At 51.5% G+C, this 24,788-nt stretch overlaps 1 protein-coding gene across 1 annotated transcript; it reads right to left on the minus strand.

Moving 5' to 3' along the window:
- Positions 1-2,943: 2,943 nt before the first annotated feature.
- On the minus strand, positions 2,944-24,356 carry MATN1 (matrilin 1). The gene is made up of 8 exons (XM_071453092.1): positions 24,269-24,356; positions 20,081-20,427; positions 14,109-14,331; positions 9,909-10,034; positions 9,245-9,658; positions 6,872-7,024; positions 4,549-4,629; positions 2,944-3,140 (listed from the first exon to the last, which is right to left on the minus strand). Exons 1-8 carry the CDS (start codon positions 24,354-24,356, stop codon positions 3,091-3,093), a joined length of 1,482 nt encoding a protein of 493 aa, XP_071309193.1. The 3' UTR covers positions 2,944-3,090.
- Between the last annotated feature and the right edge of the window lie 432 nt (positions 24,357-24,788).

Below are 24,788 nucleotides of genomic sequence, written 5' to 3' on the forward strand. Positions count from 1 at the left end.
ATTGAAGAGACAGGAAAATGGAAGAGGAGAAAAACAGAGTGAAGGATAAGAAAAAAGCTGAGAGCCAGAACATGCAGAAACAACTCCTACTGTCCTGCAGGGCTTTTTCTGCTCCCATTTTAAATATATTTAAGATGGAAAGTGATTCCACATGAGGAAAAGGATTCCTTGGGTGGCAGCAGGGGTGACTTGCTCCCGTGGGAGAGGCGTTCAGGAGGCACCTGCACATCTGAATTTGTTCTAATTTATCAAGAGAAGTGGCTCAGGGGCTCCCAAAGGTGCACTTGGAATAATCCCACAAATGATCACAACAGGATCTGCTCCTGTCGAGACACAAAGGTGAAACATCTGCAATTCACGTGGAAAAATAGACAAGAACTCACCCCAAGGAGTTCAGGAGCTGGAGGGTTACCCTGGATCTGGGATATTCAGGATTTGCCTGCCAGGGTGAGGTTTGGCCATCAGGAGCTGCCTGCAGCCCTTGACTTAGGGCCTGACTCATCCCCGCATCTCCAGGAGTGAAAGAAATGATTTTTATTGTAGAAGAGGCTCTGTTTGGAGAGATAGGGTGTCACACCCTGTTCTTCTAAAGTTCTTCTAAGCCTTCTGATGTTTACATTTTTGTAATGGAGTTTCTCATGCACTTTTTATGTAAATAATGATTGTTTTGCATTCCTTTCTGGAGGAGGAGAGAACTGATGGACTGTTGGTTTGACCAGTGTGGTTGGAGAGGTGGCAATTTCATCCTCCAATCCATGGTCACTTCTGGAATTCTATAAACATCGAGATTCAGAAATAAACTGCCCCTGTTTTGCCTCGGACATCTCAGAGTGTGAGCGTCGTTCCTTTCATGTTGTATTGCAACAGAAGGGTCTGGACCCTTCTCTCTGGACCCATTTCTTCCCTTTCACAGAGAGAAGAGGATGTGACATGAGATGATTCCCTCCTGCTAATGTGTTGCAGTGTGATTCCAGGGTTTACCCCAGAACCCCGGGTCCCTACCCTGAGGATTCCCTCCCAGCTGTGTCAGTCCCCTCTCCTCTCCCCTCCCAGCACTGTCTGGCACTCCTGGCATTCCAGAAGGGCCTCGAGTGATTGGCAGATCCAAAGGATGCCCTCTACCCCTGGGGGGCATTGGGCCATCCAGGTGTCCTTTGTCCCTTTGTCCCTCCCCTCCTGTCCCTGCTTGGTGCCTCCCTGCCCCTTCCTTGCCCCTCTCCCCGGGGTTAAAGGAGCAGCAGCCACGGGCTCAGGGAGTTCTGTTGGAGCTGGTGCTGCATTCAGAGGCCTGAGGGCCAGAATAAAGCTCTGGATCCAAAGCCTCCATCAGAACCGACTCCTTTCCTTCACCATCCCCTTAAAGCTTCTCTGCCAGAGGGAAACCCCAGGAGCAGCCCCTGTTATGGGGGGAAGCTCCATCCCAGCACCACCAGAGCTCCTGCAGGCCTGGACTTGTCTGCAGTGCCAGCTGCAGCACCCAGGCAGGCAAAAGTGTCTGTGGGGTGAAACACCACACACCCAGGCAGGCAAAAGTGTCTGTGGGGTGAAACACCACACACCCAGCCAGCCCAAAGTGTCTGTGGGTGAAACACCACACACCCAGCCAGCCAAAAGTGTCTGTGGGGTGAAACACCACACACCCAGGCAGCCAAAAGTGTCTGTGGGTGAAACACCACAGTGCTGCTGTTTGGTTCAGCAGCAGGGCCAGACAAGCCAAGGCACATCCTGTCCCCAGTATTGGTAAAATTATCAATACTAATGAGCCTTTGGGGAGGTGCTGTTGTCAGGCAATCTCCTCAGCACTCACACAAAGGATGACACTGGCTTCCCAAATTTCCAGCAAACTTTTAATATTCCCCCAAAACCAAAACACATCTGCTCTGGTGACACTTCAACAGGCCAAGTCACCCCAAAAAGCTTTTCTCATGTAGTCTCAAGTATAAATATTTTGATACAAAAAATAAAACCCCATAAAGAAACCCATAAACCCCATAAACCTCCCCCAAGGCATCCGTGGGGATCCATGGCCAGGTACAGCTGCAGGGACAGGCAGCCTGAGGTGCTCCCAGCCCACATTGCCAGGGAATCCAGGAGCAGCAGAGTCTGCAGGGTCTGGGCTGAGCCTGGGAGGGTGCAGGGACCGAGGCTCCGATTCCAGGGCAGCTCCAGCAGCGTTCCCGGGGTGGGGAATGGCTTGGAGCTCCAGCTGAGGGTGTGGGGACACAGCAGGGCACATCTGGCTGGTGGCAGAGTCACACAGGGTCCCTGAGCTTCATCAGGGTCACCCAGAGCAGGGGAATCTCCCGGCTGGTGGCACTCAGGGCCACAGACCTGGCACAATGTTAGGGTCACCTAGAACAGGGTGGTGGCACTCAGGGCCACAGAGGGTCCCTGAGCCTGGTCAGGGTCACCCAGAGCAGGGGAATCTCCTGCCTGGTGGCACTCAGGGCCACAGAGGGTCCCCTGCACGTCACCCAGAGCAGGCTCAGCCCAGGCACTGGGACACTGCCACCGTTCCCTGCTGGGAAAGCTTTTCCCATTCCAGTTCCACAGCTCAGGAGGAGCCCAGGCAGGAGCAGCCTGGCCCAGCCTGCCTGCAGAGCACACTCAGGGTCAGGACTAAACCTCACCTAATTACTGACAACCACCAGGAGCTCAGCCTTGGCCTTTCCACCCGGCAGCTGAGGGTGAGTCTAAGTCATTCTGACTTTTAAATTAAATTATCTCATGCATAGAAACAAAAGCTGCAGCAGAGGATTCACAGAACTCATCATCAAGTACTCAGTAACACACTGTATATATATTAAGCTTTAAATAAAAAAATCTTTCAAGGTTTTTTTCTTTGAATATATGCACTCTATAGGATGCAGCAAACTCGAGCCTGGTCTAACTCTCAGTCACATCCTGTGCTCTGCCCTTTATACAAAGTCTGCTCTACTGTAATAATTCTTCCTTTTAAACAAATGCAGGTAGCCTAGACCTTAATAAAAGCTGCCCAGAGCCCTGGGGCTGAGCTGCCCTCCCTGAAAAATGGAGCAGTTCTGGTTCTGTTACTTTGGGAAGGAGGTGAAAAACTGCTGGAGTGGGGTTTTAGATGATCTTGTTCTCCAGGGCTTCAATTCTTTTGGCCACAGCTTCCAGTGAGGAGGAGTTAAGGAGGAAAAGCAGCAATTTTTCTGGGAATGTTGGTAGGGAGACTTTTTATGTGGGCACAGAGTGATGGGCCAAGGTTTGAATTAAAAGAGGAGAGATTTAGATGGGATTTGGGAATTGGGAATTGTTCCCTGGCAGGGTGGGCAGGGGCTGGGCTGGAATTGCCAGAGCAGCTGTGGCTGCCCCTGGAGCCCTGGCAGTGCCCAAGGCCAGGCTGGACATTGGGGCTGGCAGCACCTGGCACAGTGGGAGGGGTCCCTGCCATGGCAGGGGTGGGATGGGAGGAATTTTAAGGCCCCTTCCACCCAAACCACTCAATAATTCCCCAGTCCCAGGCTGGGGTGAGGATGGGATCTGTGCCCGTCCCCTCTGGCGCTCCCAGAGCTCTCAGGCTGCTGGAGCTCCCTGCAGGAAGGAGCTGCCTGTGCTCACACATCCTCCCACTGCCACGGGCTCACTCCCAGAGGAGGAGGGAAAGGAGGGGCTGACAGAGCCCCTGACCCTGAGGAGAGGAGCAGGAGCTTTTCCTGGCGTGCCAGAGGAATTTTCTGCTCTTCTCACTAATTCCTGTTGATGATGTGCCTGGGAGAGCCACCCACCAGGTGGGAGCTGTGACTTCCCCTGACCTCTGCACCACACAGGTCACAGATCTCACCCGGATCTCACTCCTGGGAGGAGGAACAGAGCTGTGCCACAGCAGGGCCCAGAAATGTGGGAAGAAATCAGAATGTTCCTTTTAAAATTAGATCCTCTCCTGATCCTCAGTGGTGAGACATCTCCCCTGCCCTTGTGAGCCACCCTGAGGCTCCATGAATTCTGTTTTTCAAAAGTTTTAATCCTACTCACGAGTTTTTTGTGGATTTTTTTCTCTTTCTGCCACTTATGGAAAGGCCCAGCGTGACAGAACTCAGTCCCACCAGGTGGGATCTGATGGGATCCAACTCACCTGGCTGGAGCTGCTTCCAGGGAACAGTCCCATCAGGATTTATCTCCCAGCACTGAGTTTTGGCCAGCTGGGACAACCTGGGATGGGTGTATGTGTCCCTCTGGATTATGCACACCACCCTCCCACAGTCTGAGGTGCTCTGATGTCCCTCTGTCCCTGCAGACCATGAAGAATTTGGGCAGTGTTGGATGTTGGCTCTGAAGGAACCCCCTGCCTCCCATTCCAGCTGCCTCAGGACCCATCTCCCCACAATCCCAGAGCTTGGAAAAGCTTGGAAAAGTCCTCCAGGGCCATCAAATCCAACTTTCAACCATCCCCTACCTTGTCACCAGCCTGGAGCTCTCAGTGCCACATTTGACCCCCAGGTGCCTCATTCCCACCTTCCTGAACCTTCCCCATGGTCCCTCTGGACCAACCCAGCCAGTCCTGGCCAAGCTTCCAAAGGATATGTTTCTGCTGCAAGGAATTGATGAGCTCTTCTACTTTGGTCTGGAACTTCACGATGGACTTGCATTCACACGGATCTTCCTCTGTGGGTCACAACAGCAAGAGGATGAGTGGCACAAAAAAATGGATTTAATCAAAATCCCTGTGTCCAGTGAAACAGCACAAATCTTGTTTTCTATGTCAGAAATGGGAAGGAAATCAAAATATAATTATTTCAAATTATCTGATTGATCTCTTCTGGCTTTAAGCTCAGATGAACAGAGAATGTCACATTTTTCTGTTATTCCAGCCATGGGAAGTCTTTCCTGGATTTCCATCTCTCTGGAAACCCACTGAGCTCTGCTCCTCATGCTTCACGTTTGCCCTAAAATTGGAGTCTGCCCAAATAAAACCAACCTCTGTCTCCCCAACAAGATCCAGTAAAAACTGGAGGCACTGCTGCCATCAAGAGTGGTTTGAGCTTTGCTTCAGTAACTCCACTCCTTGAGGGGGTGGAACCATGAGCGTTAATCACTTTGCTAATTTATGTCACTAATTTACATCTGTTCTTCAAGGAAAATTAACTCAGACTGGAACACGAGGAAAAAAATGCCTGGGAAAGAAAGGGAGGGGTTACAAGGCCCCTCTGAGCTGAGCAAAGGAGGAGTAAATAAAAGACAGAATTTTTAAAGGAAATTAATCACTTATACCAAAACTCAACAGGTTTAAACCAGCCAGGTGTAACCTAAAGCTGGAGATTAACAGAAGATTTTAAGGCAGCTGTTGAGAAATACAAGCTGGTACTGGGAATGAAAAAAAATGCAACTATCTCCTAGCCTTCATTTTATTTTTAATACTCAAATGTAAACATATTTACCCAAATTGATATCTTACAAACAAACAGTTTTTCTGAAATTTGCTTTTGTTTTTGAAGGCTGAAGCTTAAGTGTATTTGAATGATTTAAAAGTACAATTTGTTGGGGGTTTCATATAGATCCCATCCTTTGTTCTTGGATTGATCCTAATTTCTTGATGAGACTTGTCAAAGAGTCTCTGCCTTGCAATCCTGGCTCTGCAGACACAGGGATTATCCCCCTCCAACTTCTCCAGGAGGAAAGGAAAACCCATCTTAAGGAACCTGGAGACAAATTCATCATTTCTGAAGAAAAAGAAGGGCAGAAAGGTGCAGGAGAAAGGAAGGAGAAGGGGATTTGGAAGAGGGGGATGTGGCTGAGGTGTGGGGATTGCTTTGCCTCAGGTAACCACCCAAAATATCAATGTCTCCTGATGCTCCTGTGTGTTCTGCCAGCTCCACACACTGGGAACAGGAGATTTTTATCACATCCACCTAAAAGGGCATTTTCATCCTTCTACTCCAGGCTGCAAATGCTGTGACTGAATCCCTCCATCCCCAATCCCCCTCCCACCAGCACAGACTTCAGCTGCAGCTTCTCCAGGGGCATTTCCACCCCTCCAGTCCAGCCTTGAACACTGACTGAACCCCTCCATCCCAGCTGTGACAGATGAGCAATGCCATGGCTGACTCTCACAATTAAAGGCAAATATCCTGGATCTCTGTCAGGAGCAGTTTTATAGATTTATAGTTGTGTTTTACCCCCTGTGCTGTTCTCAGGGGTGCCCTGGGTTTGGGACATTTGGGAGGGTCACTCGTTACCATGGCAACAGCTGCCCCCACTCCAGGTGTCAGGTAGGGATCTCCACCCTGGGCAGGGAAGGAGGAGTCCATGGACAGAACTTTGGGGGGCAAAGGGTTAAAAGGTGAAACCTCCATGGTGTGGGTGAGCACATGGTGGGAACATCCTCTGCTCCTGGTGCTGTGATGTTTTCTCTATTCAGTCTGCTGTTGATGTTCAGTCTGCTGTCTCTATTCAGTCTTGCTGATGGTCCTGTGTTTCTGATAAGGCTTTAATAAACCTTTTACATGTTTGGAAGTGAGGATCATTTTTCACACCAGTCCTCTCTTACCAGCACAGATCTCCATCTGCAGCTTCTCCAAGGCCATTTCCATCCCTCCACTCCAGCCTTGACTGAACCCCTCCATCCCCAGTGCCTCTCACCAGCACAGATCTCCATCTGCGGTTTCTCCAAGGGATTTTCATCCCTCTGCTCCATCCCAATCCCCTCTCACCAACACAGACTGATGATCTGCAGCTTCTCCAAGGGCATTTTCACCTCTCCACTCCAGCCTTCAAACACTGGGACCAAACCCCTCCATCCCAGTCCCCTCCCACAGCACAGATCTTCACCTGGTGGTTTCTGGAGGGGCATTTTCCCCCCTCTGCTCCACCCTTCAGATGCTGTGGCTGAACCCCAGTCCCCTCTCACCAACACAGATCTTCATCTGCAGCTTCTTCCCGATCTTGCTGATGGTCCTGAAGTCGGCAGTGTAGAAATAATGCTCAGCCACGGGTTCTGAGGCGATCTCCCTCAGCTCATCCTCCACAGCATTGCCCACTCCCACGGCAAACATCCGAAATCCTGCCAGGAACGGGACCCTGTGAGCACCATGGAGCTGGCACAGGGCCACCCTGCCAGGCTGGGCATCCCCTGAGCCCCCAGGCCCTACACACCTCCAGATCCTCACTGAGAACCACCCCCTCCACCCCCACCATTCCAGACTCCTTTCAGCCAGGTTAAACAGGCCGAAAATAATTTCACAGGCAGAGATTTTATTAAAATTTACCAGACCATGGGCACTGGGGCCACAAGAACAAGGTTTTGGAGTTGTTCCTTTCATCCAGGTCAAACAGGGGCCAAAATATTTTTGCAGGCAGAGTTTAAGTAGAATTTCCCAGCCAATGACAACAAGAGCAAGGTTTGGGAGATGCAAGAAAGGACAGGTGATGGTAACATCATCCCATTGATGTGGAAGTGATAATGTAGCAAACGGGACCGGTGGGAGTTTCCAGAACAGCTCAGCCACCGTTAATCAACCCCTGTTAACGAGCCCCTGAGTGGCAAAGTCCCCCTGCAGTGGAGCAGAACTGAGCTGAGTCTCTGTCCAAAACTGCAGCCCCCACTGGGAGTTCACAACTTGTCCTGCTCTGTCAGGAGATTGATCTGCTTTAAACCTTTTTCTATTGAACTGAAATGCAATTTTCCCATTTTGGGAGGTATTAATTAGCCCTGATTTGAAATACTTGTCTCTACTTGTCCATGCCCAGGCACTGGAAATGTTTCCCTGCTCCCCTTTGTGCCTTTCTTTCTCTGGATATATCCAATATGTGTTGTTTTTCTGAGGCTCAGCTCACTGAACAATTTTGCAGTCTCATTTTAAGCACTTGTTTATCCCACAGCAATAACTCATGGACAGATAAGAGATTTCCTTGCAGGGACAAGAGAGACAAGGCACAAAGTTTTATCACCAGGGAGGAATAAATTCTATAAATACACTTTATAAGAACCTTTTGTTTTATAAGAGCTGAACAGCCCCATAAGATGTCAGAGTGCTTTGTAAACATTGGTTTTTCACGAGCTCCCTGACCTTTCTGGTTATGTGCTGGCCCTGAGTCCCATCTAGTGGTGGAGAGTGAAGTTAAAAGGAAGGGAAGGATTCAGCAATTCCTGAGTGAATTCCCAGCGGCTGGATCCATTTAACACAGGGGTGTCAGAGCCTGGGAACGTGCTCAGCAGCTCAGCAGAAGGGCAGCTCTCGAGGCATTAATATTTCGTGGGGCTCAGGCACAGGAATCCATCAGTGTGTGGCCACTGAGTGTTTTTCCTACAACAGCAGCTGAGGAAAGTTCCTTATTAATGTGCCTGGGGTTCCTCCTTAACCCATGTCTGGGCTTTGTTATTGTTTTGTTGCTTTTTCTCTGCCTTTTCCAGGCCTTGAGGCTGATGCAGCCAAGCCACACTTGGCCCTACAAATCCTGGGGTTGGTTGTGTTTGCCCCCGTGTGCCTCTGGTGCTGGGCTGGGCTTCCTGACCAACCCCAGACAAATCCCAGAGTGGATAAGGGCTGGGTTAGGAGGGGCCTTAAACTCCTCTTGCTCCACCATCTTCCACCATCCCAGGTTGCTCCAAGCCCTGTCCAACCCTAAAGGTGCTGAAACCTCCTAATTCCAAATTCCCCCTGCAGCTTCCTTCCACATTTGTGTGGAGCAATTAGACCTGGGTGCATCCCATTCCACACAGTAAAACTCCACCCTTTCCATCCCATTCCAGGGGGTGCAACTCCATCCTTTCCATCCCATTCCAGGGGATAAAACTCCATCCTTTCCATCCCATCCCAAGGGGTGGAACTCCATCCTGTCCATCCCATTCCAGGGGGTGGAACTCCATCCTGTCCATCCCAATATAGGGGATAAAACTCCACCCTATCCATCCCATTCCAGGGAGTAGAATTTCACCCTGTCCATCCCATCCCATCCCATCCCATCCCATCCCATCCCATCCCAGGGGATGGAACTCCATCCTGTCCATCCCATCTCAAGGGGATGTCCATCCTGTCCATCCCAAACTCCACCCTGGCCAGCAGAAGCTCCTCTAAAGACACAGAGGGGAACTAAAACCAGCTCTTGACAAATCAAGGTGCCCAGACTGAGGTGTTCCAGGCTCTCTGTGAGCAAGGATAGCCAGGGAATATCTCCCCAGAGTTACTCAGTATAACCTGTGTACATCCTAAGAGACAGATCCAGGGAAAAAGTCCTGCCTGGGCCAAGGGAGAAAGAAGCCCAGGGAGTTGAGGAGCCCTACCTGAGTCCTTGGCTTTCTTGGCAGCATCTGAGATATAATCCTGTGAGCGCCCATCAGTGAAGACAATCCCCACCTTGGGGACGCCGGGCCGGGCTCCGTTGATGACAGAGAAGGAGCTGTCAACGAGGTACTTGAGAGCCTGGCCTGTCATGGTCCCCTTCTCCATGTAGGACATTTTCTTCACTGCTGCCTTGATGTCCTTCTTGCTCTTGAACTGCCCCAGGGGGAACTCCTGCCGGACGGAGCTGGAGTACTGCACCAGCCCCACCTGGGCCTGTTTGTCCGACACCTCCAGCGAATCCACGATCTGGTTGATGAATTTCTTCACCAGCTCAAAGTTCTCAGGCCTAACACTCTTGGAGCCATCGATGAGGAACACAAGATCCAGAGCAGACCCCAAGCCACCATTGCAAGCTGAGGGAAAAGACGAGAAGAGGGCAGAAGAAAACACCAGCAAAGACCTCAATAAATCATGTAGGAAAATAGAACCCTAATGCCATTTATTGCTGAGGAAATGGGGTTAATCAATGAAAACCCAACAGGAGAGCACAACAATGGTTTGAAAGTGATTCTGGCTTCTAAGAGAAGGGTTTTCCTTTCTGCCTTCCTTGAGCAGAACATCCCAGTGCTGTCACCACAGTCCCCTCAGGGACCCCTTACGTACCAGTGCAGGTCTTGCCGTCGCTGTTGAGGCTGAAGCCGTCCCTGCAGGCACACCTGTAGGCCCCTGGGGTGCTGACACACACCTGCTCACAGTCGTGGTCCCCCGTGGCACACAGGTCAGACACCACTGCAAGGAGAGGAGGGGGTGGCTTCAAGCAGGGGCCTCCCCACCCACACCCAGCTCTGCACAGCCCCACATTGGCCCCATAACTAAATCTGCTTGGCAGTGGGACACAGCTCATTGAGCCTGGACAGTGCCTGAGGCAGAGTCTAAGGCTGGAAATGGGGCTGTGTGTCCTGTCCCCATGTGTCAGAGCTGGGGCAGTTCTCTGCTGTTCTTGGGGCAGTTTTCTTGATCTCTGCCCCAGCCAATCCTCCCTGCAGGAGATCTCTGCTGTCCATGGCCACTGAGTGTCCCTGCAGGGCTGATCCAATTCCAGCATCCCATGGGGAGATGCTGCATTGCCCAGGGCAGGAGCCAAGCATTCCTACCTGGATCCAATGTGAGCCTGGCACAGCCCAGCAGCCTTTGCCCAGGGCATTGCCAGAGGAGCAGCTTCTGCTGCCCTGCATGGCCAGAGGGAGCCCAGGCCCATCTGCAGCAGCCCTGGAGCTGCAGAGGAAAACTCCCCCCTTGTGCAGGATCCCTGCTCCAGCAGAGCCACAGCTGGCACTGCAGGAGGGCTGAGCCCCCATGGGATGGGGCTGTGCCACCCCCTGACCCACAGCGTGCCAGGGCTGCTCTCACTCTGCCAGGCTTGGTTTGTACTCTTGCATTTGGATTTTTAATTTTCCTTGTACAGAACTGTTATTCCTGCTCCCATATCTTTGCCTGAGAGCTTTTTAATTTCAAAATGACAATAATTCAGAGGGAGGGGGTTTGCATTTTCCATTTCAGGGGAGGCTCCTGCCTTGCTCAGCAGACACCTGGCTGTTCAAACCAAGGCAGGCACAAAGACAAGGAAGAAATATCCATGAGTCTCCCTGCTCCAAAGCACAGCCAGGACTGGAAATCTTCCCTGAGGGCAAACCCATGTGGGTGTGGGGCAAATCACAGCACACCTCACTCTGCAAAGCTCCTGGGTGAGGTTTGGGTCCCAGGTGCCCTCCAGGCTGGCCAGTGCCCAATTTTTGCAGCTCTGCAGTGCAATCCTGAGCAGGGAGCTCAGCTGCCCTTCCTGGCCAGCATTCATGTGTGAACACACCTGGGATTCACCTCAGAGCTCTCCCTGCATGTGCAGCTCTCAGATCCCTGCTCTCCAAACCCTCCTGCTGCCCCTCCTGGCCTGGCTGTGGCTCCTGGGATGCTGAGCAAGCAGCCCTGAGTGGCAGCACCGGGAGCCAGCGGCGCTGGGGGTGACAGCGCTGTCACACCGAGGATGGCAAACAAACTCCAGAGCAAACGGGGCTGGGGAGGCAAATTCAGCTACAAACGCCAGGGAAAATGTGCAGAAATCCAGGCCCTGGGCTGGAGTGAACGGATGGGAGGTGGAGTGAGTCTTTCTGAGTTCAGATTTGTTATTTTGAGCCATTTGTGTTCTGCTCTACTCATATTCTGTACATTTTTTTGGCCTTTCCACTTCCCGTGGCTGTGCCAGCACTGGTAGATTGTTCCAGCCCAGATCATTGGGAATTTCAGTGCCCCTGGAGCTGCCTGTGGTTCAGTGCTCTGGTGAATCTCAGCACAGGCTGGAGCACTGAGGGTTCCCCGTTTCCCCATGAGTTTGCTGGGCACTGTGGGAAGCACTTTTCCCTGCAGTCAGTCCCACAGATCCTGTGCTGTGCCCCAGCAGCGGGTCTGGGTCCATCCCTGGGGTGGTTTAGGGCAGCTGCACATGCAGAGCAGGGCAACAGGGACTTGGACAGAGCTGTCCTCTGCTCCCTGCAGCAGCCCCGAGGGCTTCCCTCACTCCCAGGGCTTCCCATGGGCAGAGCTTTGCCATCTGCACAGGGAGGCACAGAAAGGATTTTTCCCCACAATTTCAAATCATGGGGTGAGGCCTTGGCACCGCTGCTGCCTCCCAGTCCCAGGGCAGCCAATACAAACTCCACAAATATTCATGGCCTGGATTCCACTCCTCAAATTCTGTCTCTCCCTCCCTTTGTCTGAGGTGTTTGTTCCCTCTGCCATGAGCTGCTGCTGCAGTGACACCTGATAATACCTGACTCATTCTGTGCTATCACCTGAGGATAATCCACAGCTCACTCTGTAGCTGAAATTTCCCTCCTTTCCACAGAGGAGCCAAATTTCCATGACAAAAAGCTGCTCCCCTTCATCACTTTCAGCCTGGGAGCTGGACCAGGAGATTTTACACCTGTCAGAAACTGGGAGATCTCCAGGCCCAGCCGAGTGTGTTTGGAGTTCCAGGTGGATCACACCTTTCAGGAAGTGTTGCCACAGGTTTTTCCTTCCAGGGAAAGGCCCCTGGGCCTCTCCTGCTGACAGAAAATGGGAATTTATGGCCCATTCCTGCTGCCTTGGGGCACATTTGGAAGCAATAAAGCATTCCCAGACCTTCAGCAGCTCCTGTAGGAGCAAAGCTGCATTTGTAGGATGGTGTTGGTAGGGTGGTGTTTGTAGGGTGGTGTTTGTAGGATTGTGTTTGTAGGGTGGTGTTTGGAGGATGCTGTTTTGTAGGATACTGTTTTTGTAGGATGGAGTTTGGAGGATTGGGTTTGGAGGATGGTGGTTTTATAAGATGGTGTTTTTCTAGGATGCTGTTTGTGGCATGGTGTTTGTAGGGTGCTGTTTGTAGGATGCTATTTTTATAGGATGATGGTTTTAGGATGCACTTTTCATAGGATGGTGGTTTTAGGATGCTGTTTTCATAGGATGATGGTTTTAGGATGGTGTTTTCATAGGATGGTGGTTTTAGGATGCTGTTTTCATAGGATGGTGGTTTTAGGATGGTGCTTTTAGGATGCTCAGGCTCCTTTGACGTGCTGTGCAGACAGGAATCAGATCCTGCTCCAGCCAGGAGAGATTCCTGCCCCACATGGCTCCCAACCCCAAAAGCAGCATCAGGCAAAGGCAGCTCAGCCTCTGACAGGACCTGGGACCATCCCAGCTGAACTGGGAATTCTGGAGGCAATGCTGACAGGGGGAATTACAAAACAAATTCTCTCCACTGCCCCAAAAGGTGTGGGATTTCAGTGTGCTGAAATCCTCTTTTCCAAGTTGCTTTCCAGTGCCTCCAGGAGTGTGTGGATCGTGTTTACAAACTCTCCAGTGCCAGTGAAATCCGGAGATTTCTTTAACCAAAACCTGAAATCCCCTGGACAAAACCCTGCAGTTCTGGAAAGACAACTTCAAAGAGCCCCTGATTTCCACAGGGCTCTGAACCTGCAGGGCTTGGAGCAAGGAAGCAGAGGGGTGAAGGGTGGTCACAGGTAGAGCTTCCATGGGAAAGGCTGGAGGAGGACTTTGGAAAAGGGTCTGGAGGGACAGGAGGCAGGGAATGGCTGCCAGTGCCAGAGGGCAGGGTCAGATGGGATACTGGGAAGGAATCCATCCCTGTGAGGGTGGGCAGGCCCTGGCACAGGGAGAAGGCTCAGGGAGAGCTCAGAGCCCTTGCAGGGCCTGCAGGGGCTCCAGGAGAGCTGCAGAGGGACTGGGGCCAAGGATGGAGGCACAGGAGGCAGGGAATGGCTGCCAGTGGCAGAGGGCAGGGCTGGATGGGATCTTGGGAATTGGGAATTGTTCCCTGGCAGGGTGGGCAGGGGCTGGGCTGGAATTGCCAGAGCAGCTGGGGCTGCCCCTGGAGCCCTGGCAGTGCCCAAGGCCAGGCTGGACATTGGGGCTGGCAGCACCTGGCACAGTGGGAGGTGGCCCTGGGCTGCAATGAGCTGGCATTGAAGATCCCTTCCCACCCAAACCACTCTGGCATTCCCATTCCTCAATCCAGGATGGAAACCAGCACCAAAAACCATTGCAGCAAATGGAGAAAGGAAAGGAAAGAATGATTTCCTGCATGGTTCCAGGTGCCCCCAGTGCCATTTGCCACAGGGGTTTGTAGCCTGGCAAGGCCTGGTTCGAGAGGTTTGGGCTCTGCCATGGCAGGGATGGGATGAGCTTTCCAATCCCTTCCTACCCAACGCATTCCAGGATTCTCTGCAGAACTTTAAGGTCCTTCCCACCCAAACCATTCCCAGCTCCTGGCTGGCAGACCCACAGCCCCAGGCTGGGCACAGCAGCACTCACCACAGAAAGCCTCCTGGAACTTGTGGGTCAGCTTCTCAATGACGCTGTAGCTCTCCACATAGTCCACGTGCTCGTCCAGGGGCTCGCTGGCCATCTGCCTCAGCGTGCCCATGTCCACCCTGCCCACGCCGATGGCGAAGATCTCGATGCCCGCGGCCCTGGCCCGGGCGGACACGTCCTGCACCCCATCCTGGGGCCGTCCGTCCGTCACCACTATGGCCACCTGCAAGGGGAGGGATGGGACGGCCTGCCTGGGCACTGGGATCCTGGTTTGTGTTCCCAGAATGTTGGTGGGACAGGCCGGGGTAGGAGGGGAGGGTTTGCATTTCTAAAATTAAGGGAAAAGGGAATCAATCCCACAAGCTTTTCCCATTCTTTGGAGATCACACCAACCATAGTTTTTTGAGGTGGAATTAGTTTCTTTCTGAGCTTGAAAAGTTAAATTGCCAAGGATTGATGGTTTCACTAAGGGATAAGTGCCAAGGATGGATGGTTTCAGCAAGGGACAACTGCCAGGGATCAATGGCTTCACCAAGGGAACAATGCCAGCAATTGATGGTTTCACTAAGGGACAAGTGCCAGGGATCAATGGCTTCACCAAGGGACAATTGCCAAGGATTGGTTTCACTAAGGGATAAGTGCCAAGGATTGATGGTTTCACCAAGGGACAATGCCAAGGATTCGTGGTTTCACCAAGGGACAGCTGCCAGGGATCAATGGTTTCACCAAGGGAACAATGCCAGGGAGTGATGGTTTCACCAAGGGACAATGCCAAGGATTCGTGGTTTCACCAAAGGACAGCTGCCAGGGATCAATGGCTTCACCAAGGGACAATGCCAAGGAGTGATGGTTTCACCAAGGGACAAGTGCCAGGGATCAATGGCTTCACCAAGGGACAATGCCAAGGAGTGATGGTTTCACCAAAGGACAGCTGCCAGGGATCAATGGCTTCACCAAGGGACAATGCCAAGGAGTGATGGTTTCACCAAGGGACAATGCCAAGGATTCGTGGTTTCACCAAGGGAACAATGCCAGGGAGTGATGGTTTCGCCAAGGGACAAGTGCCAGGGATCAATGGCTTCACCAAGGGAACAATGCCAGGGATCGATGTTTTCACCAAGGGACAACTGGTGCATCCCCCTCTAAGGAGACTGAATTAAAATTTATGTTGTTCATAGCCAAACTTGAGATCAAGCCAAACTAAAGATCTTCAGAGACACTCAGGACAAGCCCAGCTGAGTGTGGGGCTTCACAGCATCTCAGGAATGCCATGGAAACATGGAACCCTTTATAGGATGGAACTGGAACCATCTCCATGGGGAGAGGGGGAAGAGGCCTGAGGTCATGCTGTGTGTCAGGGCCTGCCAGGATTTGTGATTCTCTGTTCCAAATAAACAGCAGGGATTAAACCCCACCCCTGCTAACCCCAGCATTAAAGTGGCAGCTGGTTTAAGTGGGAACTGGATTTCAGCTTGGATTAAACGGTGCCCTGAACCAGCTAAAAGCCTCCCAAAGTCCTGCTCCTGGTTTGTCCCTTTTCCTCTTTATTTTTCTTCTGAAAGAGACTTTGTCACAAGACCTGAATTCTTGCTCTTTGCCAATTCTTCTGCCCCTGCCACTTTTCCTTACAACTGATTTATTGTGACACCACTGCTGACTCCAAAGGAATGGCTTGGGCTGGAATGCAGAATGGGGAAAGAGCTTCCCCTCTGTGAAAAACAGGAGAAACAAGAAAAATGTGGAGCTTTGCAATCTAATTTCAGCTGTTTATCTGCACTTCCTAAGGGCTGCGCAATTAAAAATTCCCAGGAGCATCATAACTCTGCAACTGGTGCTTCCACGGGGGAAAAAACAAACAAATTCAAACCTTGCTCTTCTAGTGTGGCAAAAAACAAAACAAAACAAAAAAAAAAAAAGAAAAAAAGAAAAAAAAAGAAAAAAAAAGGCAAAGCAGCCCCTGTGGCAGGTGTGGGGGAATGGATGTGCCCAAGGAGCTCCGGGAGTGGATCCATGCGTGCAGTGGAGCCTTTTGCCAGGAGAGAGAGCCCTCGGCTCAGCCTCAGCTCCAGCAGGGCTGCTCCGCCTGAGCAGCGCCAGCAGCACCGCCCGGGGCTGCAGGGAGAGGAGGAGGGAGCCCAGAGCACGACTGGCAGGAGCAGGGAGCAGTCACATCAGGGATCGCAGGAAATATCACATCAGGGATCAGAGGGGTTATCAAATCAGGGATCACAGGAGATATCACATCAGGGATCGCAGGAGATATGAAATCCGGGATCACAGGAGCCATCACATCAGGGATCACAGGAGATATCAAATCCGGGATCACAGGACAGATCACATCAGGATCACAGGGGTCATCAAATCAGGGAATGAGGAGATATCAAATCAGCGATCACAGGAGATAGCAGGGATCAGAGGGGTTATCAAATCAGGGAATGAGAGGAGATATCAAATCAGGAATCAGAGGAGATACCAAATCAGGGATCAGAGGCTTTATCAAATCAGGGATCAGAGGGGTTATCAAATCAGGAATCAGAGGCATTATCAAACCAGGGAATAAGGAGTTATCAAATCAGGGATCAGAGGCTTTATCAAATCAGGGAGCAGAGGCGTTATCAAATCAGGGAGCAGAGGCATTATCAAATCAGGAATCAGAGGATATACCAAATCAGGGATCAGAGGCTTTATCAAATCAGGGATCAGAGGGGTTATCAAATCAGGAATCAGAGGCATTATCAAACCAGGGAATAAGGAGTTATCAAATCAGGGAATAAGGAGTTATCAAATCAGGAATCAGAGGCATTATCAAATCAGGGAATAAGGAGTTATCAAATCAGGGAGCAGAGGCATTATCAAATCAGGGAATAAGGAGTTATCAAATCAGGAATCAGAGGCATTATCAAACCAGGGAATAAGGAGTTATCAAATCAGGGAATAAGGAGTTATCAAATCAGGGATCAGAGGTGTTATCAAATCAGGGAATAAGGAGTTATCAAATCAGGGAGCAGAGGCGTTATCAAATCAGGGAAAAAGGAGTTATCAAATCAGGGATCAGAGGTGTTATCAAATCAGGGAACAAGGCACTATCAAATCAGGGAGCAGAGGCATTATCAAATCAGGGAATAAGGAGTTATCAAATCAGGGAGCAGAGGTGTTATCAAATCAGGGAATAAGGAGTTATCGAATCAGGGAGCAGAGGTGTTATCAAATCAGGGACCAAACCCTGCCGGCAGGTCCTGTCAGCAGCCATGTGTCCTCCTGCAATTCTCTTCCTAAATCAAGAAATTCTCCAGGTTTTATCAGCTCCTCTCCATCTGCAGCCAAGCCCAAGGCCAGCTAAACCCAAGCCCAGATAAGGCCGAGCCCAGATAAACCCCAGATAGGGTGGGGCTGCAGTGTCCACCACTGGATGTTACTAAGATCCTCATAATGCCTCTGTGTGGAAATCTGCTATAAAGGACTCAAAATTCACATTGCTTTCTGCTCTGCTGTTGGAGAAAACAAAACTTCTAGATACAGAGTTGGGATTGGGAATTAATCAGAGAACCCATAGAGAAAATGACTGTAACAGTGAGAGGAAGGCAGGGCACCTGTCTGTTACAGCCTGACAGAAGAGTGTAAAAATATCTCTTAATATCACATTTGGTTAACCCAATCATCAGGAATTCCTGGTTTTTTCCTAGGATTCCTACCATAGATATTTTCCCTGCATCCAGCCTGAGTCAATGTGAAAAAATGTCCCTTTTTTACTCTTATTATTTTCAAACCTACCTCCAAATTATTTGCAGTCTGAGGATCTCTATAATTCCCTGCCATTGAAAAAGCTGAGTCCTGGTTTGGGAAAGGCTTGGAGGGAAGGAGCAGCCTCTGGATCCTGGGGAGGCTGGCACTGCTCAGCCATGTGAGGGGAATTATGAAAAGGTGAAGCTTCTCCTGCCTCCAACAGCTGGATTTTGCCCTGATCCTCAGTTTTACCCTGGGAAAATTCAGAAATTTTGCTTTTCAAGGTCAAACCTTTTGCTCATTTAACCAGCAGCTTTCCCTGTGAATTCCTGACATTCTGGATCCCTCATCCTTCTGTCAGACAGAAATCCCAGGTGGTCTGATACAATTTATTCCTGGTTATCTCAGACACCCGAGCATTCCTGAGCATTCCCGAGCATCCCCAGCTATCCCCAGCCCGGGCTGGCATTTCCCAGCTAATGAGGGAGTGATGGCTCATTATGCCCTGGGAACGTGATGTTCCAGCAGCACTCCAAGGAGAATCAGGCAGGAAGCTGCATAAAGCCCTGGATTTGCTCAGCAATTTGCCCATTTATTTGTTGTTCTTCCCTAAAAAATAAGGTGGAAGTAATTGGGCTCCCCGCGGGTTTTGAGGAAGGTGGGAGCAGGTTTTTCTCGGAGCTCCTCCAGAAACAAATTGTGCTTTTCCCTGCCCCGGGGTGACATTTGCTGCACAAAGCAAGAGCAAAGCACCGTGTGATGTTTTGGGATGTTGACAACCAGATTTGCACGAGGATTTGTTGGATTTCTGCTGTGGGAAGGAGCAAAGACCGTGTCCGATGTTTCTAGAAGCTTCACCTCCCTAAATCCCTGTATGATCTGTTTATCCTCCCAGGCAGGAGATGGGGTCACCCTGAGCAGAAGGGAAAAGCTGGCTGGACTTCAAGGTAGAGGGGAAAAGTGAAAAAATAACCAGGGAACCAAGAACACAAAGGGTTGTGGAGTTTTCCACCTTGCGGACATTGAAAATCCACCCGGGCATGGTCCTGGGCAGCCCCACTGGAGCTCAGGGTCAGCTCCAGAGACCCCTCCCCACCTCCTTCTGTGATTCTGCCTCTTGGATCAGCTCCAGAGTGGAAGGAAGGAGGGAAAAGCAAGAAGTTATTTCCTTTTTCCCCTTTTTTTTAATGCCTCAGATAAATCATTCCAAAGCTCACTGCTCCCAGCTCTTCCAGCTGTCGAGGAAATCCGGGAGAGTTTGTTCCCCACAACCAGAGGTGACAGGGAACAGCAGGGCCTGGGGGAGCTGTCTGGCAGCAGGGAAAGAGGGCATGAGGAGAGGGATGTTGAATGGTGTGGAAGAGATTCCAGAGATGAGGACCCAGCACTTTCATGCACAGCTCAGTGGAAATGTCTCTCCAATCTGCAGGAGTGGCCAATGCTGTGTGCAATTGTCAGACTGCATTTAGAACAAAAACTGAGACTAAGACTGACTATGTTATAATGAGTTTTGTATTTTCTTTCACTAAGCCCCAAAGATGAGCTTCAAGAAGAATTAAGATGTTTGAACCTCCCACAGATTTTTCAAGAACTGAGAGATTTGAAGCTCCCAGAAGTTTTCAGGAATTTGGAAGTTTGAACTTCCCAGAGGATTCCAAGCAGAATTGAGAGGTTTGAACCTCTTGAAGGTTTCCAAGAATTGAGAGGTTTGAACTTCCCAGAGGCTTCCAAGAATTGAGGGGTTTCAACCTCCCAGAGGTTTGCAAGAAGAATTGAGAGGTTTGAACCTCCCAGATATTTCCAAGAAGAGTTGAGATGCTTGAACCACCCAGAGGTCTTCAAGAATTGAGAGGTTTGAACCCCTCAGAGGTTTCCAAGAATTGAGGGATTTGCACCTCCCAGAGGTTTCCAAGAAGAATTGAGAGATATGAATGTTCTGGAGATTTTTAAACCTCCCATTTGCACCTCCCAGAAGTTCCAAGAAGAATTGAGCGGTATGAACTTCCTGGAGGTTTTCAAACCTCCTGTTTGCACCTCCCAGAGGTTTCCAAGAAGAATTGAGAGGTTTTCAAACCTTCCTGGAGGTTTTCAAACCTCCTGTTTGCACCTCCCAGAGGTTTCCCACCTGCAACAATCAACCCTCAGGTGTTACACACAACCAAAGCCCAGAAAAAAACACCTTCCTGCTTTTCCCAACCACTCCACGACGAGTCCCAGGCAAGGAGCTAGAGGAACCAGCCCCTTTTTACCTTTTTGAAGTTGGGCGCGCTGCCCCTGGCGCCCTCGGCGGCGCTGAAGGCGCGGCTGATGGCGAACTGGATGGCCAGGCCGGTCATGGTGCCCGTGGAGAGGGGCTGGATCCTGCGCACGGCCTGCAGCAGGGCTGCCTTGCTCTGGGGGCCCTGCAGGGACAGCTCGCTGCGCACGGCGCTGGCGTAGTTGATGATGCCCACGCGGGTGGCGTTGGGGCCCACGTCCAGCGCCTCGATGACGCGCGACACAAACACCTTGATCTTCTCGAACTCGTGCGGCCGCACGCTGCGCGAGCTGTCGATGATGAACACCAGGTCCGTGGGCTTGGTCCTGCACAGAGTGCCTGGGAATGCCAGGGACAGAGGGGAAGTCAAAGGGAAAGTGTCAAAGGAAAATTGTCCCAAGAGGGAGAGATCAGTGCTGGTAAAGCAGCACCAGGCGGAGAGGAGCTGCAGGTTTTGGTCCTTTCTCTGTTTTACAGCTTTAACAGAATATTTTAAATGTTCTTAATGCTTTTGTAGGGAAGCACCTTTAGGAAAGCAGAGTTCCTGGGGACTGACACTGACTTGTGATGGGTAGGGTCTCCCTTGTCACCTCAGGACAAGTGTGTCCCTTGTAGCTGAGGAAATATCATCCCCCAAGGACAGCACAAAGAGAAGGAGGGATAAATGTGTGGAATGCCAGCACAGAGAGAGGGAGGGAAAAACAGAGGGAGGGAGGGAGGGAACAAGCTGCGGAATGATGGGAGGGAGGGAGGGAGGGAGGGAGGGAAGGAAGGAAGGAAGGAAGTGGCGGAAGGAAGGAAGTGGCGGAAGGAAGTGGCGGAAGGAAGTGGCAGAAGGAAGGAAGGAAGTGGCGGAAGGAAGGAAGTGGCGGAAGGAAGGAAGTGGTGGAAGGAAGGAAGTGGCGGAAGGAAGTGGCAGAAGGAAGGAAGGAAGTGGCGGAAGGAAGTGGCGGAAGGAAGGAAGTGGCGGAAGGAAGGAAGGAAGGAAGGAAGTGGCAGAAGGAAGTGGCGGAAGGAAGGAAGTGGCGGAAGGAAGTGGTGGAAGGAAGTGGCGGAAGGAAGTGGCGGAAGTGGCGGAAGTGGCGGAAGTGGCGGAAGTGGCGGAAGTGGCGGAAGGAAGGAAGGAAGGAAGGAAGGAAGGAAGGAAGGAAGGAAGGAAGGAAGGAAGGATAAAGCTGTGGACTGAAACCTGAGCTGCATTTCTGCATCCAAAAAAGTCTGGAAAGGGATTACTGCACCTCAGACCTGGATAACCAATCCCTATCAGTATCAGTCAAAGGGAATGGGACCAGAACCAGGCACAAGACTCAGCAATCCCAAACCTGGGATTGGGAACAACATTCCCAGGTTAAGGGACAACATTCCCAGCCCAGCGGGAGTCAGAGCCCTGTTCCACAGTGATGGCACCAATAATGGACCCCAGTAACAGGACAGAGCTGGTTCACATCTGTCAGGGTGAAACAACAGAGAAATCTGGAACCCAGAATTGATAATTAATAATAGATAATTAATCTCTACAGCCCCGTGAATACCCACAGTGAAAAGGAGAGGCTATCAGGAGGCATCAGCAATGCAACAAACTGAATAAATTGTTTTTTATTATTATTTTTATTTATTATTATTTTAATTATAATAATATTTATTATTTTTATTATTTTAATTTCTCGCTTTCATGCCATTTTCCATCTTCATTTTCAGCTGTGACAAGACATAAAAAAAAGCCTGGTGTTTTTTTATGATTTCCTAAATGAATGACCCCATTTCCCCCAGCAGATCTATGGCATCCTGTTCTTTTTAATTTTTTTCTTCTCATTTAGCCTGTCTCTGTCAAGTGCTCTGTTAATATTTGATTTCTGCAGGGCCCAGGGAGTTCCTGTCATAAAGGAGATTTCTGTGGACAGATTTCTAAATGGGAGCTTTTGGGCCAAAAAATCTGCTCCAAATGATGGCATAAATATTACAGCTGGTCCTCAGTGTGAGATCTAATGGGGCTTTCAGTCTTTGAGGCAGATAAAAATAAATGCTCAGTGATGGATCTGTAAATGAAATAATCAGGTTTGTTTCCTGAGGGGCATCGAGGCTGAATCTGCTCCAGAAAGGTCTGGGAAGGTGGGAGCAAAGCAGGCAGTGGTCACTTTGTCAGGAGCTCTAATTCCCACTACAATCCAATCTAACATTTCCCCATATGGAAGAATTTCATTTTCCCCCATAATTCATTGCAGAGGAAGGAAAACTCCCAGGGAGATCCATCTGCAGCACTGGAAATCCCTGTTCCAGGGGTGCCCAGTTTACAGGTGAGAAATGAAGGTCCAGGGAAAGGCTCAGTTAATTTCTCCAGAAATAAAACACAACTCCCCCTTTGTGCTGATGAATCATCCCTGGTTTAGTGACAAACCAAGCAGGAAAGGTTATTTTATTTCCCTAAGAACAGCTGGAGCCAATAGAAATTTTGAAGTCTATCTATTTTATTTATTTCTGCTCTGTGATTTGGCCCTAAATAACACTTTCAAGCTCTTTTTATGAGAGTGGAGTTTATTTCAGAGAAGAGAAGAGTAAAGGAGTGATATCAGGTGGGAGATTTTTGGGATTTCAGCCTCAGTCAGGGTCTGCAGGACAGGCCCATTCTCTCCAGGGAATCACTTGCTCTGATTGACACCTTGACCCAGCATAGTTTAGTTCAAACTGGAATTAAACCAGAAATAAAAGCTTACCCTATATTTACAAATATCCACACTAGGGATCATTCAGGAATAGCTGAATTAATGCCCTGACTTAGCAGAAAATTCCTCTCAGGGCATCTTTTCCATATCCATTAAAGCACTGGGAGAAGAGCACAGTAACCCAGGAGTAAAAGGGTTTATTTTAGAGAGCTGACTGCTCACAGCAGGGCTGAGCTCAGTCACTGCTCTGTTTCTCTTTGCACAGCAAATAGAACCCTCCTTTCCCAAATTCCTGTGGAGAAAGAGCTCAGTTTATCTGGAATCCCCCTCCCTCAGCCCCAGGTGCCTCTGCAGTCACTGTCACACCTGCACAGCTCAGGCTGCCCATGGCTGTGGCTGAGCCGTCATCATCACACTGTCCAAACATTTTGAGTTCCCACAAGTCTGTCCTTGCAGCTGAGTTTGCATCTCCTGCAGTGATTTCTGGAGAAATCCAGGAATCCCTGGGCTGCCTGGAGCCCGGGGAAGAGCAGAGATTCTCCTGAAGACCAGACCCTCCCTGCTCTGGGCATCCATCCCTTCCCTGGGTGTCCATCCCTTCCCCAGGTGTCCATCCCTGCCCTGGGTGTCCATCCCTGCCTCAGGTGCCCATCCCTGTCCCAGGTGTCCATCCCTGCCTCAGGTGCCCATCCCTGTCCCAGGTGTCCATCCCTTCCCTGGGTGTCCATCCCTGCCCTGGGTGTCCATCCCTGTCCCAGGTGTCCATCCCTGTCCCAGGTGTCCATCCCTGCCCTGGGTGTCCATCCCTGCCCTGAGTGTCCATCCTTGCCCTGGGTGTCCATCCCTGCCCTGGGTGTCCATCCCTGCCCTGGGTGTCCATCCCTGCCCTGGGTGTCCATCCCTGCCTCAGGTGCCCATCCCTGTCCCAGGTGTCCATCCCTTCCCTGGGTGTCCATCCCTGCCCTGGGTGTCCATCCCTGCCTCAGGTGCTCATCCCTGTCCCAGGTGTCCAGTCCTCCCCTGGGTGTCCAGCCCTTGCTGGCACTCATTCCAGGCTGGGGTTTGGAGCCCGTGCAAGCTGCAGAGCAGGCAGCTCCCCTGCTCCTGGCTGCCCATCTGGGAAGCCAAACAGAGCAGGACTCGCTCAGGATCGGATGAAGGAAATCCAGGGAAAGTCCCGTTCCCAGCAGCCCGACCCAGACCTCGTGCTCGGGAGGTGACCCCGGTGCCCGGCCAGCTCCTGCTCCACCTGTGGAGCTGGAGAGGGGAGGGACGGCAGCGCCCTTGTCCCACCTGGGCCTCCTCCAGCGCCAAGGGGTGACCCGGGGCCACCCGTGCTGTCCCCACGGGAGCCATCCCAGCCCCAGGTCCCGCTGCCTTGGGGACACACCGGACACAGCTCCTGCCCTTCCCTGGCTCTTGCTGGTCATTCCCTCCCCTTCCCCGTCCCCAGCGTTAGGCCGGAGGCACAGAGGGACCCCCAGCGCCCCCAGCCCCCCCAGCCCCCGGTCCCCACTCACCGCGGGGCTGCGGCGGGGCCCCGCAGGCGGCCGGGCTGTGCAGGAGCAGCAGCAGCGAGAGCAGCAGGGCACAGCAAATCCTGGCCATGGCTGAGCAGGGCTGCGAGTGCGGGGCAGAGCGCTGGCCCCGAGTATTAACCTGCCCTTCTGCGGAGGCTCCGAGCCAGCCCCTGACACGGCGGGGCCGGGGGGGCAGCGAGGGGAGAGGGGCAGGGAGAAGGAGCAGGAGGAGATGCTGCTGCAGGGTGGGGAGGGGGCGATGCCCAGCCCTGCCCTGCCCCCGGGGCCCCAGCCCCCCACAATGGCCCCATTGCTGCCGAGGGCACGGGGAGCTCTGGGGAGCGGGGGAAGGTGGGGAATGCGGGGCTGGAACAGTGGCAGCACTGAGAGCAGCCCTGGGAGGGGCTGTCCGCCGGCAGGGCTGGGGAACAGGGCCGAGGGGACAGCGAGGGGACAGCGGCGGCGTCACACGGTCCCCTGTCAGCCCCCGCTGTGCCAAGGGCAGGACAGCATCCTGCGG

The sequence above is a fragment of the Agelaius tricolor genome, unplaced genomic scaffold (genome assembly GCF_023055355.1).
Source record: "Agelaius tricolor isolate 1412-34295 unplaced genomic scaffold, bAgeTri1.0.p SCAF_36, whole genome shotgun sequence".
NCBI classification, from domain to species: Eukaryota; Metazoa; Chordata; class Aves; order Passeriformes; family Icteridae; genus Agelaius; species Agelaius tricolor.